At 36.5% G+C, this 15,942-nt stretch overlaps 2 protein-coding genes across 7 annotated transcripts in view; both read right to left on the bottom strand.

Moving 5' to 3' along the window:
* The window catches only part of wipf1b (WAS/WASL interacting protein family, member 1b), a 37,429-nt gene extending 23,773 nt beyond the window's left edge, over window positions 1-13,656 (bottom strand). The window contains exons 1-2 of one of the 5 annotated variants that reach the window (XM_077582405.1): window positions 13,471-13,656; window positions 13,282-13,390 (exon numbers count right to left, since the gene is read on the bottom strand). The gene's annotated coding sequence lies outside the window, so the exon portion shown is untranslated. The other 4 variants (XM_077582402.1, XM_077582401.1, XM_077582403.1 and 1 more) reach the window with 4 other exon arrangements.
* On the bottom strand, window positions 2,817-12,650 carry LOC144061706 (N-lysine methyltransferase KMT5A-A-like). 2 transcript variants are annotated; one of them, XR_013296245.1, is made up of 6 exons: window positions 6,853-12,650; window positions 6,599-6,761; window positions 6,131-6,193; window positions 5,000-5,053; window positions 3,953-4,006; window positions 2,817-2,993 (listed from the first exon to the last, which is right to left on the bottom strand). XR_013296245.1 is itself a non-coding variant. In XM_077582409.1 (4 exons), the coding sequence occupies exons 1-4, from the start codon at window positions 6,968-6,970 to the stop codon at window positions 2,963-2,965; spliced, it is 375 nt and encodes a 124-aa protein (XP_077438535.1). In that variant the 5' UTR covers window positions 6,971-12,650; the 3' UTR covers window positions 2,817-2,962. The 2 variants fall into 2 exon arrangements, 1 of the variants encoding a protein (XP_077438535.1); XM_077582409.1 differs by lacking the exons at window positions 3,953-4,006; window positions 5,000-5,053.
* Window positions 13,657-15,942: the final 2,286 nt, after the last annotated feature.

Below are 15,942 nucleotides of genomic sequence, written 5' to 3'. Positions count from 1 at the left end.
CTGGCTTCGGGCAGTAGGCGGAGTGCAACCTGAACAGGTTGCCAGCCAATCGCAAAGCTGAAGGACTCGGTTTAAAAAAAAAAAACGCAAGAACGAAAACAGAACTGACAAACGTCAACAAAACTTCCCTAGCCCAAACGACAACAAGTCTTCAATCGCGTCTCCAATTGCACGTACATAATGACACTCTTTCTCATACTGACTGTCATGCCAATTTGCTATTTGTGGGATCCCCAAACACAAATTTTGATCATAATCAGAACACACTGTCTTCATATATGATATGCTTATTTTACTGAAAAAAAAACCACAAAAAAACAAAAACAAAAAATCTTTTAATGAATCACATTGTTTTGACATATGACTTTGACCTCCTCTCCTGCTAAAAAGAATGTTTTCATTTTTCCTCTTCCTATGTTGCACCTGCCATTGCGATGATGAAAATCCTGCTGGAATCCTTTGGTAAAAATGTTTAAATATTTAGTTATTGGGCTTTATTTTAATAAAAGCCCAAAGGGCGGACTGAAAGATATTATAACATTTTTAATACCTAATTTCATATATCAACTATTGTTACACATTATGAACATTTCTTCATATTAACCTATAAGAAATATTTTGTGTCCTGTGCAGAGCAGATGGTGTTGATTTCGGTATAATGTGACCTTAAACTGGATCATATTATTTAGTCTAAAAAAAGTTCCTTCTCAGCGCTTTGTGCGAAAACACTTTTCGGTCTTGAAAACAAAATTTGCTTTGAAATAACACACACACACACTCTTTACTTTCTTCATCAGTCACGGCCACCGTAAATTTGGTACAACTTGTTTGTGAAATTTTGCTATGGGAAAATCCTTCAACTATATAACACATTCTGTCTCAAAAACATCCACCTGACCTTGTTTACGCCATCTGCTCACGGAAAAGTACCAGAGAGTATGTTTAGTCTACAAATGAAAAGGAGGAGGTCTTTTTAACTATAAGAAGCTATTGTACACGTAGAAGAGCACATTTGACGCTCTGAAATCCCACGTTCTTTCAGTGATGATAGAGGCGTTATTTGTCCAGAGATTCTCTGTTTTTTATTAAATCATTTTTGCAAAAGGTGTATTTTTCTTACATTAAATCTATCTTCATTTTTGGAACACGCAAAGAGGACAAAATTCCTTTAAATTCCTTCACTCTCCTGGATACCAAACTTACCCATCACCTCCTCATCACCTCTGCACCATGTTACAACTTTAGGACAGACTGAAACTGGTATGTTAATAAAACATGCTTCTTATGTGAACAGGTTATCTGGGTCAAGCACATCTTTGTAATGGATAAGTTAGACATGAAACCAGATGCAAAAGAGTCAGTGAACATTGAACATTTTATTCTTTAAAACATGACTACCTCTCATCTTAAAGATGAGCAGTTTTCTAATAGCTCATTACTGGAATACCTTCGGATTTCAGAATTTCTGAAACAGGTTCAATGTAGGAAGTGTCCGAAGTACTGTGAGAATCTGGAACATATTCCTCTGCTGATGAATCCTCACTTGAACTGGATACATCAGCAACCTAATTTTTTAAACAAAAACAATTATTACATACATACAGACATACATATACATATTGTCACTGTCCTGTGAAAAACACATCCACCATATTTTCCAGACTATAAAGCGCACCGTGATACAAGCCGTGCCGCCAAGAAGGATCGCTACCGGAGAGCAGCCCGCGACCTAAAAATGGAAACGTGTTTTTCACAGGACACCAATGATATCCATATATACAGTAGACGCACACATACATGTGCATATATACAGCGGCTCTAAAATTGACACCTGCCGGATGCGGGTTAAAGTTCCTTTTGGCGGGTGGTCATAAATATTTACTAGCTTTACTTCGCTGTTACTTAGTGATGTTACACTCGAAGTAGAAGCTTGAGACAAGTGTCGAGCGCTCCCGCCATTGATGGGCTAATGTGCTAAAGTTCATTTACCAAAGATAGGTGGTCTTCATCATCAAGCAGTTTTGCATTTTTTTTTTTTTTTGCAATCAACGGGATATGTGCCAGATGCTGGAGCAAACTAGAAAAGCATTTAGAACCTAAAGTTTGTGCATATACTAAAGATTATTATAAATCTAGTCACCACATTTATTCGAAAGATGAGATGAAGCATTTAACAAGAGGGATAGTTAATATGCTTAATCTATGGCATTGCCCCTAAAACGGGTCTTGTGTGATACAGTCCTTCAGTTACAGTAGACGTTTTCTATTTTACCGAGTCAGACAGTCGTTAAGATTGAGACAATTGCTCAACATTTAGCTGCTTGCAACTAAAGACAGCGGTATAAACATGGGTCATAATTTATCCTCTTGACTAAATTATATTCATTCAATGAAAATGCCTGCACTATTAATCCTGGTTGCGTGAAACAAAGATCCATTGCAGATACAAATAACACACAAGATAAAATACCCATCATGCCAGTCCATTCTAGTGCAGCGAAAGGTCCAAAACATAAAGCACATTTATCCAAGCTTGATACAAGTGAATAAACTACCTGATGTTTACACTCCTGTTTTAAAAAAAAATAATAATAAATTATAGCGAGTTCACCTCTAAAATCCACCATAAATAAATTAATGGGAAAAAAAGATCACTACAGTGCATAATCTAAATCACCAAACTGCCAACAAATCTTCAAGTTGAGATATTTTTAATGTTGACTTGTAGAAATGTTAGTCCCATACAAGCGTATTGTTGGATACAGTATTTTTAACGTCTTGGCAATACACATTGCATAAACAATTGTTGTGATTATATTTGTTAGTTATATAGTTTAGCCCTAGCATCTACTCTACACTCTTCACTCCTAACGTCTTGCTTCTGAAAACTGATTTCAACATCAATATTCAAAAATAAATCTCGTCACCTGGTCAACTTTGTCTGTGACAGCTATGTCTTCAGCTATGTCTTCAGGTTGTGCGTCAGTTCAAACCTGGTACACATGAAGAGAAAAATACATATAAAATTCAATTCTTACTAACACACAAGACTGTACCTGTGCATGTACACAGTTACAGTACATACAGAACAATGAATAGGTTAAAGTATTGTGAATGCAAACTCATTTTATTTGCCATTACAAAAATAAATAAATAAATCCTTCTGCACTACAGGTTTGTGTAAATTGGTGACGTCTATTTTTCACAATGAAACAAAAACAAGAAAATACACAGTCCTCAGAGAATCCATACCTGACCAGAGTATGAATTGTGAGGACTGTATGTGTAACTCCAAGCCCTGAAAACTTATTTTACACTCACAGTGTATAAATACAATGTCCTCAGTGTGTCAGTTATTCACAACTACGACATTGTGAGGACTATGTATCTGCGAGGGCTGCTCAGTATTGACAAAACATGCGACATGGGTGTTTTAAACAATGATGGAGATTATTTAAGCATTTAACACATACCTAAAAAAAAAAGATCTATCCATATACATATATATACACATACATATAGATATATATACTGTATACATAGCGAGACGGACAGACAGACATAGCGAGATGGACAGAGCGAGACAGATAGATATAGAAAATAAAGATAGAGATAAAGATAAAGAGATCTTTATAATCCAAAGAAAGAAATGCATGTTAATGCGGAAAAATAAGCATGCTCATTGTGATCTAATCTTATCCTATTAAGTTATTTTTTGTTAGTAATGCCCCTCGATACGGTTCTCTCGTATGGCGATGCGCAATTCAGGTAGTCTCTGATTGGTCAAAGTCAGACTAAAGTATACAATACAATATTCATTTGTTGCATGTCTTTGCAATACAAATATTGCATGAGCCATTCGTGCGACAAGATATTTTTTTATATATTGTGCCAACGTCTTGCTTCTGAAAAATGTATTTCAACATCAACATTCAAAAACAAATCTAGTCACCTGGTCAACTTGGTCTGTGACAGCTATGTCTTCAGGTTGTGCGTCAGTTGAAACCTGGTACACAAAGAGAAAAATACATATAAAATTAAATTCTTAGTAACACGACTGTACCTGTGCATTTACACAGTTACAGTACATAAAGAACAATGAATAGGTTAAAGTATTGTGAATGCAAACACATTTTATTTGCCATTACAAAAATAAATAATCCGTCAGCACTAGTGGTTTGTGTAAATTGGTGACGTCTATTTTTCACAATGAAACAATTAATAGAAAATACTCAGTCCTCAGAGTGTCCATACCTGACCAGAGTATGAATTGTGAGGACTGTATCTGTAACTCCAAACCCCTGAAAACTTATTTTACATTCGCAGTGTATAAATACACTGTCCTCAGAGTGTCAGTTATTCACAACTACGACATTGTGAGGACTGTGTATCTGCGAGGGCTACACAGTATTGACATGCGACATGGGTGTTTTATACTGTGATGGAGATTAAACATTTAACACGGACCTAAAAAAAAAGATCTATACATATACTGAATACATACATACTCTATATATACAGTATATATATATATATATATATATATATATATACAGTATACATACAGTATATATATATATATATACACACAAATATACATATATATATATATAGATAGAGAGACAATATATAGATATAGATAGATATATAGACATAAAGATAAAGATAGAGAGATCTTTATAATCCAAAGAAAGAAATACACGTTAATGCGGAAAAATAATCATGCTTATTGTGATCTAGTCTTATACATATAAGTTTGTTTTTTTTAGTAATGCCCCTCGATACGGTTCTCTTGTATGGTGATGCGCAATTAAGGTAGTCTCTGATTGGTCAAAGTCAGACTAAAGTATACAATACAATATTCATTTGTTGCATGTCTTTGCAACAGACATATTGCATGAGCCATTCGTGCGACAAGATCTTTTTTGTATATATTGTGCAACGTCTTGCTTCTGAAAAACGTATTTCAACATCAACATTCAAAAAGAAATCTAGTCACCTGGTCAACTTGGTCTGTGACAGCTATGTCTTCAGGTTGTGCGTCAGTTGAAACCTGGTACACAAAGAGAAAAATACATATAAAATTAAATTCTTAGTAACACGACTGTACCTGTGCATTTACACAGTTACAGTACATACAGATTAATGAATAGGTTAAAGTAATGTGAATGCAAACTCATTTTATTTGCCATTACAAAAATAAATAAATAAATCTGTCTGCACTACAGGTTTGTGTAAATTGGTGACGTCTATTTTTCACAATGACACAAAAATAAGAAAATACACAGTCCTCAGAGTGTCCATACCTGACCAGAGTATGAATTGTGAGGACTGTATGTGTAACTGCAAGCCCTCAAAACGTATTTTAAACTCACAGTGTATAAATACACTGTCCTCAGAGTGTCAGTTATTCACAACTACGACATTGTGAGGACTGTGTATCTTGCGAGGGCTGCACAGTATTGACAAAACATGCGACATGGGTGTTTTATACAGTGATGGAGATTATTGTGACATTAAACATGGACCGAATATATATATCTTCATAATCTAATTAAAGAAATACACGTACGTGCGGAAAAATAATCATGCTCATTTTGATCTAGTTTTATCCAAATAAGGTTTTTTTTGTTAGTAATGCTCCTCGATACAATTCTCTTGTATGGCGATGCGCAATTAAGGTTGTCTCTGATTGGTCAAAATCAGACTCAAGTAGGGCCTGGCAATAAATCAAATTAATTGAATAAATTAAATTCAAATTGAATCGTTGAAAATTTGCTAAATCGTGAAATGTATTTTGTCTTTTGGATTATTAAAAACTGTTATAATGTTCTGTTACATCCAGATGTTATTGTGAGTTGTAATTTTGCACAAGTGGTGGCAGAATGCTGGATGGTTGGTTTAAAAGACTTTTTATTTAATTTTTTGGCCATATCGCTTAGCCTCAGACTAAAGTATACAAACAATCCAATATCCATTTGTTGCACGTCTTTGCAATGCACATATTGCATGAGCCATTCGTGCGCCAAGATATTTTCCACATATTGTGCAGCCCTAGTATCTCCACCCTCCACTAATGTCTTGCTTCTGAAAACTGATTTCAACAACATTCAAAAAGAAATCTAGTCACCTGGTCAACTTTGGCGCAGTCTGTGATAGCGGTGTCTTCATCAGGTTGTGCTTCAGTGGAAACCTGGGGTAGATGAATAGAAAAATACCAATACAATTAAATTCTTACTAAGACTAGACTGCTATACTGTAATTTCATGTAATCATGAATGTGCGACCAGTAATTCTAGTATGTCACATGTATGAAACAATATCCAAATGTCATGATAAGCAATCACGATATGATAATCAACATGATATTGTGAAGTTAGCGATACTCACGATAACTGTAAAAGTAAAATAAAAAAATAAGTCACAATATTGTAAAAAAAATGAAATAAAAACAAAAAAAATTATATTGAGAAAAGAATGTACTTTTGCTTTTGAGTTATAATTAATCTTTTATGTTTTGTCAAACCTTGCACGATTACCCCCCCCCCCCCCCAAAAAAAAAAAAAATTAAGTGTGACAACACACCATATAAACATACCATAGTGTTTTTCCATTGTAGTGAAATTCAAACATGAAAACCTTCTGGGCATCATGATACACTCTCAGCCTGTTTTCACGTTCCTGTTTGCTTATAACTTCTCCTCGATATTCAGTAGGAAAGACTCCCTTCTGAAAGGAGCAGGAACTGAACACTCCTCGACCTTACAAAGAAAAAGGGATACAACAGAAATATTTCATTATAACAGTAATGAAAACTAGGCCCATACTAAAGAATCTTTTACCAATACTCACCTTTGAATGAATTAATATATTTCATGGTGAAGCCATCCCTGTCTTTACCTAAGGATGAAAAATATGCTACCTCTTCTTTGGGTTTAACTTTTGCCCTCTGTGGCCTCATGACTGACATATCTCACTGAAGATAATGATCTAAAGCTATAGAAAAAAAATGAGTTTCAATCAGTTTGATAGGTAACTTGGTGCAGATGTTTTGAAGTTGACTTTCTGTGGACCATAATATCCTGTGCAGTAAATGTGCCAACGAAAATAAAATACAGTGGATAGCACAGCTCTGCTAAATATTTGCATAAATTAAATGTAATGAACACTTTACAGACTTTACTGAAATATTTCTATTTAAAGAACAAATTTAAGTAAACACAAATGCAGCAATTTACCAATACTTCATTTATACTGTACTGGTAATACTAAACCATTGTATATTTTCACATCACAAACCAGCCTATCAAACCAGCCTGTTATTGCTTTCCTCTTAAAAATTTCAATTAGCATTTATCTTACACAACAGACGGTTAGCTCTGCTATGCTAACTGAGCTAACCGTTGCTAACAAAAGCGTAGCAATTCTAAATAATTAGCTGCAACCATCATAATCAACAGATGGTTAGGTATGCTAACGTTAGCTTAGCTGCACTTACACTGGACTTGCATTATAAATCATTTTCAGCAATGTACACAAGCGACCAACATTAAAATAAACAAGTTTCTGGAGGAAAAATTCGAGCTTCAAACCTACCTCATTAGCACAGCTACACTGCCATCACCTCTCGTGAAGTAATTAGAGCCGGGGGCGGTTCTCTATCGGGGCTGCTAGATGACGTCACTTCCGTACTCCGGGCAATATAATAAATCACATTTAAATCAACAAATTGGTTCAGTGTTGGATTATGAACTTTGTTGATAAGAGTGGCTATTGTTCTATGATTTACAGTGTCAATTAAAAAAAAAATAGATCACATTTAAAATTAACCCGAAAGGCTCATATACTAAATTAATTACCACAGACGAAAACAAAGGATATTATTGCTAGAATTATAGATAATTTTGTAATCGTTTAATGTGATTTCAGTTTGTTTTTTTAAAAAGTTATTATTATTTTTTTCATTAACAAAAATGTTTTTTTGCTTTAGTAAATAAAATAACCTTGCTGCTGTCACACAGTTGCTGTCCGAGGATGTTTTGGTACTATACTTTAGTAATGGATGCATGTGTTTTTTGGCAAAATTGTGAGCGAGCCCAGTAACTTGGCTTAGAAGCAACCCTGCAAATGAATGGTCACATGATGCTTTACTGTTGGCATGAAGCAGGACTGATGGTAGCGCTCACCTTTTCTTCTCCAGACAAGCATTTTTCCGGATGCCCCAAACAGTTGGAAAGGGGGTTAATCAGAGAAAATAACTTTAACTCTTTTTTCCTTATTTTGGTCTGTGTTTATGGAATCCCTTTTTCACTGGTCACACCAGGCCATCCTCCAAAAGTCTTACTCCCTCACCATGGGTGTAGATGGACTCATACCTGCTTACTGCCATTCCTGAGCAAGCTCTACACTGGTGGTGATGTCCTTATCCCCGCAGCTGAATCAACTTTGGGAGATAGTCCTGGCTTTTGCTGGATTTTCTTGGGTGCCCTGAAGCCTTCTTCACTTAAAGTTTGTAAGGTCACTAAAGGAAATTACTTTAATTTTCATGGCAAATAGGGACTTTGCAATTCATCTAATCACTATAACATTCTGGAGTACATGTACATGCAAATTGCCATCATAAAAAAACAATAATAAGTCAGCACTGCAGATTCTTAGAAAATCAATGTCATTCTCAAAACATTTGGCCACTGGTGTACAGAAAGATGTTATACTGTAAAGGCAGGGTGGGATGTTAAATGATGAATTAATGTACGGCACTGACAGTTTCTCTGTCTCTGCTGTTAACCATTGTACATTTTTAAATAAACAACCACTGAAAGAATTAAATACTGAAATATATAATTAAATATCATAGGGTATTTCATTATTTAATTATTTACTTAGGAATTGGTGGCTGCAAAAAAAAAAAAAAAAAAAGGTTCTGTGTCTACAGACAAACATTCACAATACACAGCATTTTGAGAAAAAACTGAATTATGGAGACGTGCGTAATTGTGGGGACAGGTGATGGTCAGCCAATCAAATGCTGTGAAATATACACTGGTGTGAATTATTCATGAAGTGGTGCATTACAAGGACCTTCCTACAGGGGGCGCCATCAAATACACAAAAATACACAAATTCACGTAATTATGCTTTACAAGGACATTGGCTAAAACTTTGGATTTAAGCCTTCTACAGCCCTAGAAGCACTTCTGCATTGAAATAATTATGAGGACATGGGCTGTGTCCTCATAATTCAAAATGTCCTTGCAGCACGGCATGTATTCAGGTGAAATGTCCTCATAATACACAAAGGCAAACACACACACACACACACACACACACACACATTAAATTTTAAAATTGCTATTTGTAGAGAGTAAAAGATACATGCAGAAGTGTTACTTGAAAAACATTTTAATTTCCTAGGGAGGGCAAATTCTGTTTCTTTTTATTTACTGAGCCACATCAGCACCTCTTTAACTATGAATTTATTGTACTTCAGAGGTGAGCAGCGAGGCCCCGGAATCCTGCAGGTTTTGCATGTTGCCCTTCTCCAACACGGCTGATATATGATCAGATCATCAGCAAGCTCTGCATAAGCCTGATAACGATCCTGCTGATTGGAATCAGCTTGTGTTGGAAGTGAGAAACCTCCAAAACCTGCAGGCCCTCCGGCCCTCGAGGACCGAAAATGCCCACCTCTTTTGTACTTGCTAATATGATGATGTCACCACACAGACTCATGCTGTCAATTAGTTATTAATAAAGTTAAGGGAACACGAATAAATTTGTGTAGTTCATGCACAGCATAACAGTATACACATCCACACATCTATATCAATTTATACCGTATCCAGTATATGTTTGGAAGTTTAGTGCCCAGTTTTCAAAGTGTATCGGCATTCCAGAATCTCTTAGAGGACAGGAAAAGTAGGCTGCTGGCGCAAACGATGCCAAAAGAGAGCTACCATACTTATGCTTGAACTATGAATGCAAACATGGAATATCGCAAACGTTGAGGAAAAAAAGAAAGCAAAAACAACAACTCAAACATGGTTCCGGAATATTGTAGTTGCTTGACTGCATTTTAGACATTTTCTACGTGGAAGGCATACGCACACTTTTCAACTTTTACTGATGTGTGTTACATAAACAATACTGAATACTCACACTCAGTAGTGCAAGAAACATGCAAATGAATCAGTTGGTTTTGTTGGTTCCTGGTTTATGAGGGGTGAGGAACTCATGGATGGTACCATTATCCTTATGACAGGGGTGGAGGGCGCTTCCACTAATGCCATCAAATGAACAAAACTAAGTGACGAATAGCGTTCTCTCGTCTCTACACTGGGCATCTTCAAAGGGAGTACTTCATTTTAGATTCATGATATTATTTTGTCATTTTCTTGTTCCTTCTCAATTAGGTATCTTCAAGAACATATTTACATGTATAACCTTCTTGAGGGTTGAGGTCTTGACAAATATCAATTAGGTATCCTAAAACAGTGACTAGCTTTACTTCATTTTGTTTTATTGAACATTTTTGCTGACTACCCTTTCATCTACCCGTTCCTTCTTTGATCCTCTGTTCTTTTTCTTCCATCTCCAAAGAGACACACTTAGGACCAATTAAATAAAGATCCTCTTTTAACTGAATACAACAAGTTACAAGCATACTGGGAAGTGCGTGGCTTTCCAATCGCTACAAAATCTTGTGACGTTAATACACTTGCAGGATCATTTTAGGTTATGATTTAGATGATAGGTGTCAAACTACGGTCCTCGAGGGCTGCAGTCCTGCAGGTTTTGATTCCAATCAGCAGGATAGTTATCAGTCTTATGCGGTGCTTGCTGATGAGCTGATCATATATCAGCTGTGTTGGAGGACAGAAACATCCAAAACCTGCAGGACTGCGGCCCTCCAGGACCAGACTTTGACACCTATTATTAGATCAATTTAGACAGATGGACAGACAGGTTAATGGATGGCCAGACATATAGACAGCACATCCTGGTAACTTTCTTCCTAATTTTATATTTTTCTCAGAAAGCATCCCATTATTATTAATGTTTAAATGCGGATTCTTTCAATTCAACATTTTATTTTTTTATTTATAGGAAGTTAGAATTTCACTGTCTTTCTTTAGAAGAATAAAAGCACTACTGTAATATTATGGTGTAAAGCATGTGATCGTGGAATATGTCTGAATGTGAATAGAGATCATTATGTCTGTATCATGTGTTGTTAATGTGAGCAGACACATTGAGATCTCCTAACCATCTCCTGTGTGCTAACTTTGGATTGGGTTTGACTTGGAGAGCCAAATCAAATGTGTTCCACACTCATTTGTTACCTTCATCACTTTACAGTCTTCCCGACCGTCCGATGGAAAGAAAGTGATGGGAAATGCTTCAGCAGACTGAAACAATCCAAGACAATTTTTCCCGGAACAACTAGTGAGGAATCCCAACAACTCGTCACAAAAATGTGCAAATAACACGAGGACGTTGTCAGAAAATTCCACAGTCGATTAGTATTTCAGTTCCAATTCAGTCGAGATTAAATGCATCGGTGTCACTTTTTTCAGACCAAGTACTTTTCCAAATGCAACTCGAGGAAGAAGATGACAAATTTAAATGACACATTTTTAGTTAAACTTTTTGGTTGTTATTAAAGTTTGAGATTTATCAAAAGATTTAACAAAAATTGTAATGTATAGAAAGGGCACAAGGCTGCAGTTTTGTTTTTTAACTCATTTGTGCTTTTTGTTTACTGTCAATTATCACAAATGTTGTCTTTGCAAATTAGAAAATTAAAAATGGCAACAACTAGAATGAAATTACCATGAAACTGAAGACCTAAGAAATTGACTTGAATAACACACTTTTAAATTAACAGTGCCTTTCTGGATGGGGTACAAAAGCGAGATAACTTGTTGGCAATTTCTAATGTGCAGAAGGTGCCTAAGGTAGCTATCTTTTTTTCTTATTTGTAGAACGACTTTTTTGTTGGTACAGCATGGTAATTGATGATAAGATTTTTTGGGGGTGGTCAATTTAACTTCCACCAATGGTCTTTTTGCACATTAGAAATTACAAACAACCACAATGAATCTTAATTCAAATGAGAGTCCACGAAATTAACTTGAAATTACAATTTTTTTTAATCAACAGCAACATTTTTCATCAATATTAACCTTTGAGATAACTCCTAAGTTTTTATGCCAATTTCTCATGTACAGAAACTGCACATTAGCACTGTTGATTACACCGTAATTTTTGCACTATAATTGGCATACATAGTCTCATTAGAAATTGCAAACGACACCAACCGCAATGATACAAAATGTTTGTGCACATTGGAAATGTTCATTAGAATGTTGCTGACTTTTTTTTTTTTTTATAATTTCTGTTTTGATTACATTTCTTTCAGTAACACCATGATAACACTGATGACAACTGTGGTTTTTGTGTTCACTATAAAGGCCATAGTCTCTTTGCACATTAGAAATTGCAAAATGCAACAAACATACATATAAACCTTCGCCAATTTGATTTAAAACAATAGATTAAAAATGTCACTTTTAAGCTAAAAGTAAAACACGCTAATGCAACGTGGAGGGGAAAAAAAAGACAACCACCATTTATACCAGGGGTGGGCACACTCGGTCCTCGAGGGCCTGAGTCTTGCGGGTTTTGGATGTTCCCTTCTCCAACACAGCTGATATATGATCAGCTCATCAGTAAGCTCTGCATAACCCTGATAACGATCCTGTTGATTGGAATCAGCTTGTGTTGAATAAGGGAAACCTCCAAAACCTGCAGGACTCCGGCCATCGAGGACCGAGTTTGCCCACCTCTGATTTATACTGTGCACAAGGGACATTTCATTAGGCACACTTACACAATCCAATGAAGAACGCTTCCACTGTAGTGGGTGGTCTAACAACGTTGTTAGTCACTGCACTGCTCTTCCTTCCATTAGATTAGACACCGTGTTATTCTTTTATTTATTATTTTTAAGTTTATCTCCAATGTTGACACAAGGCGCTCAGCTGGAAGAGCGTTTTCTGTCAAACAGGATGCACACACACATTCCACGTATTGATGGGCATGTAGCAAGCAGATGTCCTTATATAAAGATCTATTTGAGCAAGATAATCAAAACCAAATGTGAACACATGCAGCTCTCATCCAAACAAAACAGCTCCACGCACACTTTCTTAAAAATTCTTTTTCGGGCATTTTGTAAGATGAAGTGGGTAAAAAGAAAGGGAAAGAGCACCAACCAACCCGGGATTGCAGTCAACAAACACGCCTCGCTGAGCTCTCGAAGCAAGTAGTCCCCTGCTTCTTCTTCTTTGCAGTAAACAATCCCCGCAGCCCAAATCACTGCCAGCTGCTGCTTGTAGGAGGAGGTGGATGACAGGTCTCCATAATGTGCGCGCTACTTCCTCACTAACGTGCCTTTGCGTTACTCACCGATGCACGAGCCAGGAGGCGTCACGCAGCGTCAAAGTGCGAAAGATGTGTGAGTGGGAATGAGTGTGTGTGTGTGTGTGTGTGTGTGTGTGTTGGATGCATGCGGTCAATGGTCAAGTATGCAGAGGGCGGGGACAGCTGCTGCCCTTCCTCCTCCGCCTCCTCCTTTTCAGCCTCCTTTTAACCCCCCTCCTCCTCCTTTTCATCCTCCTTCTCCTCCTTATGCAGAAGCGTCCATGCACACTGCGGCCAAGTCGCCCCTTTTCCTGTGTGTCTGACAGTGTGTGTGCTGATTTACTGATTTATTATACAGTATGAGCCCGTTTATCTATTTAGGACGGACACACTGATAAAGCAATGCAGTGGAATAACTGACAGCCCAACTACTACTTTTTAAAATCAAGATTCTGTGTTTAGTATTATTTGAATTATTCTTACAGTAAAGTAGTAGGGGAGATTGGGGTAGGTAATGCCAATTTTTACTTGAAGTTTTACGCAAGGGGATTACAGGAATGCCTTCAACTAAAATATGTTCATATAGTTTAGGGTATTGTCAGGGGCGTAATAGAGCTTTTCTACCACTTGGCGGCAATAAGGCAAATGTAAGTTACTGACCTTTACACAATAAGTAGAAAAGGAAACCGAGCAAAATTCGCGACTAAGTATTAAAAACAAAAAACTATGTTGATGACTTTTTTTCCCATTGTTTTTCCTGTGGTAAAATCTATTACCTGCAGTTATTTTTGATGATCACATTATCCATCCATCCATTTTCTTAACTGCTTTTCCTCACAAGGGTCGCGGGGGGGCGCTGGAGCCTATCCCAGCTGGCTTCGGGCAGTAGGCGGGGTACACCCTGAACTGGTTGCCAGCCAATCACAGGGCACACAGAGACGAACAACCATCCACACTCACAATCACACCTATGGACAATTTTGGAGTGTTCAATTAACCTGCCATGCATTTCTTTGGAATGTGGGAGGAAACCGGAGCACCCGGAGAAAACCTACGCAAGCACAGGGAGAACATGCAAACTCCACCCAGTAAGGCCGAAGCCCGGATTCGATTTCACATGATCACATTATTTATTATTTGATATTAATGTATTTGATTTCATAATTGAATAAACTCATAATATCTGAATGGACCATTTTGTACAAAAAATACAGGTTAAAAATAATCCTTAGTTTGTTTTTATTATATTGTTTTCTGTAGTTCTTATTTATTAATTGTTTTATTGTGTCCTTTTAAAATATCAGCTTGTTCCAACTGTACAAGATTGATACATAGAAATTTCTTCTAAGCATTACAGATACAAATAAATAACAAAATCTAGTAAATTACCGGTATGCCTTTTCATGGACTAACATAACCGGCAGGGAGGGAAGGTGGGGTGGCTGTGCTTACTAAAGCACTAAAACACGTGTGAAATGTTTTCAAAGTTATCTGTAATTGTTCAAATACAGCCATAAAAAAAACTTAATCATATAAATTTTACTTTGGAGGGCAAAGTTTATTTTGTTGTTTGTTTTTTACTTATATGTGCTTAACTCTCAAGCCATGTGTCTCCCTTTTTACCGGATGAGCAAAATGGATGTCTCTTTAAAAATATGTGGTCACATGGCCAACTCTTACTATGGTTTTCTAAATAACAGTGGTGGAACTACTTGCCTCTTGGCACAAATTACCCCACTCTCCCCTAAACCATAATCCAGCATCAGTAACGAAACACACTTGATTTCAGCACACTGGCAAAACTACAAAACGAGTGAACTTTGCTGCATGCACTGAATGAGGGTGAAGTAGTGTTATCTGGTGGACAGTTTTGTCATGGCTGGCTCATTCAAAGTCCGTTTAAAGTGAAAATAACATTCTTCTAAAGTTGACACATTGCAGGAAAGAGTGCCAAATTTGAATTATTAAAACAAAAAAGATCAATTTGATGAAGTCAGGCTTTGAAATGGTGAAAAATCCAAACGACCTCTTAGTTTAATGTGCTGAAAACACGCTTTGCTCCACTTTTAACCGTCAGGTACGCATGGTAGTCCAGAAATTAGTATGGTATACAGTATAGTGTTTTAGAAACAAATCTCAATTCCTTTTATAGGGTATTTGAGGAAAGAATTACACCTACTGTACTATGCAAATAACGTCTTGAAAATTCCAAAGTAAATGGCACTAAATGTCCTTATGGGATGATTTGAGGAGGCTGAGAGCTTTTAGTGTTCAGTGGACACTCCTGAATAATTTTTTGGGTGAAGAAATCACAGTGGTTGACAGGAGGATTATGGTCAATATTTCCTGTAAGTACAGTGTTGATGTTCAAACTGTGTCAGTGGCTGAAAATAATATTATATTTTTAGAAATAATAATTTAATGACCACATGCCTACTGTTTTTATTTAATATTATCCATTGTGGTACTACATGGATAAATAAGTGAGTACAGTACCTTTTTTTTTTGGGAAAGTTT

This window comes from Vanacampus margaritifer, chromosome 12 (genome assembly GCF_051991255.1).
Source record: "Vanacampus margaritifer isolate UIUO_Vmar chromosome 12, RoL_Vmar_1.0, whole genome shotgun sequence".
NCBI lineage: Eukaryota > Metazoa > Chordata > Actinopteri > Syngnathiformes > Syngnathidae > Vanacampus > Vanacampus margaritifer.
The sequence above is the reverse complement of the archived record's forward strand: the minus strand, read 5'-3'. Positions and strand labels throughout refer to the sequence as shown.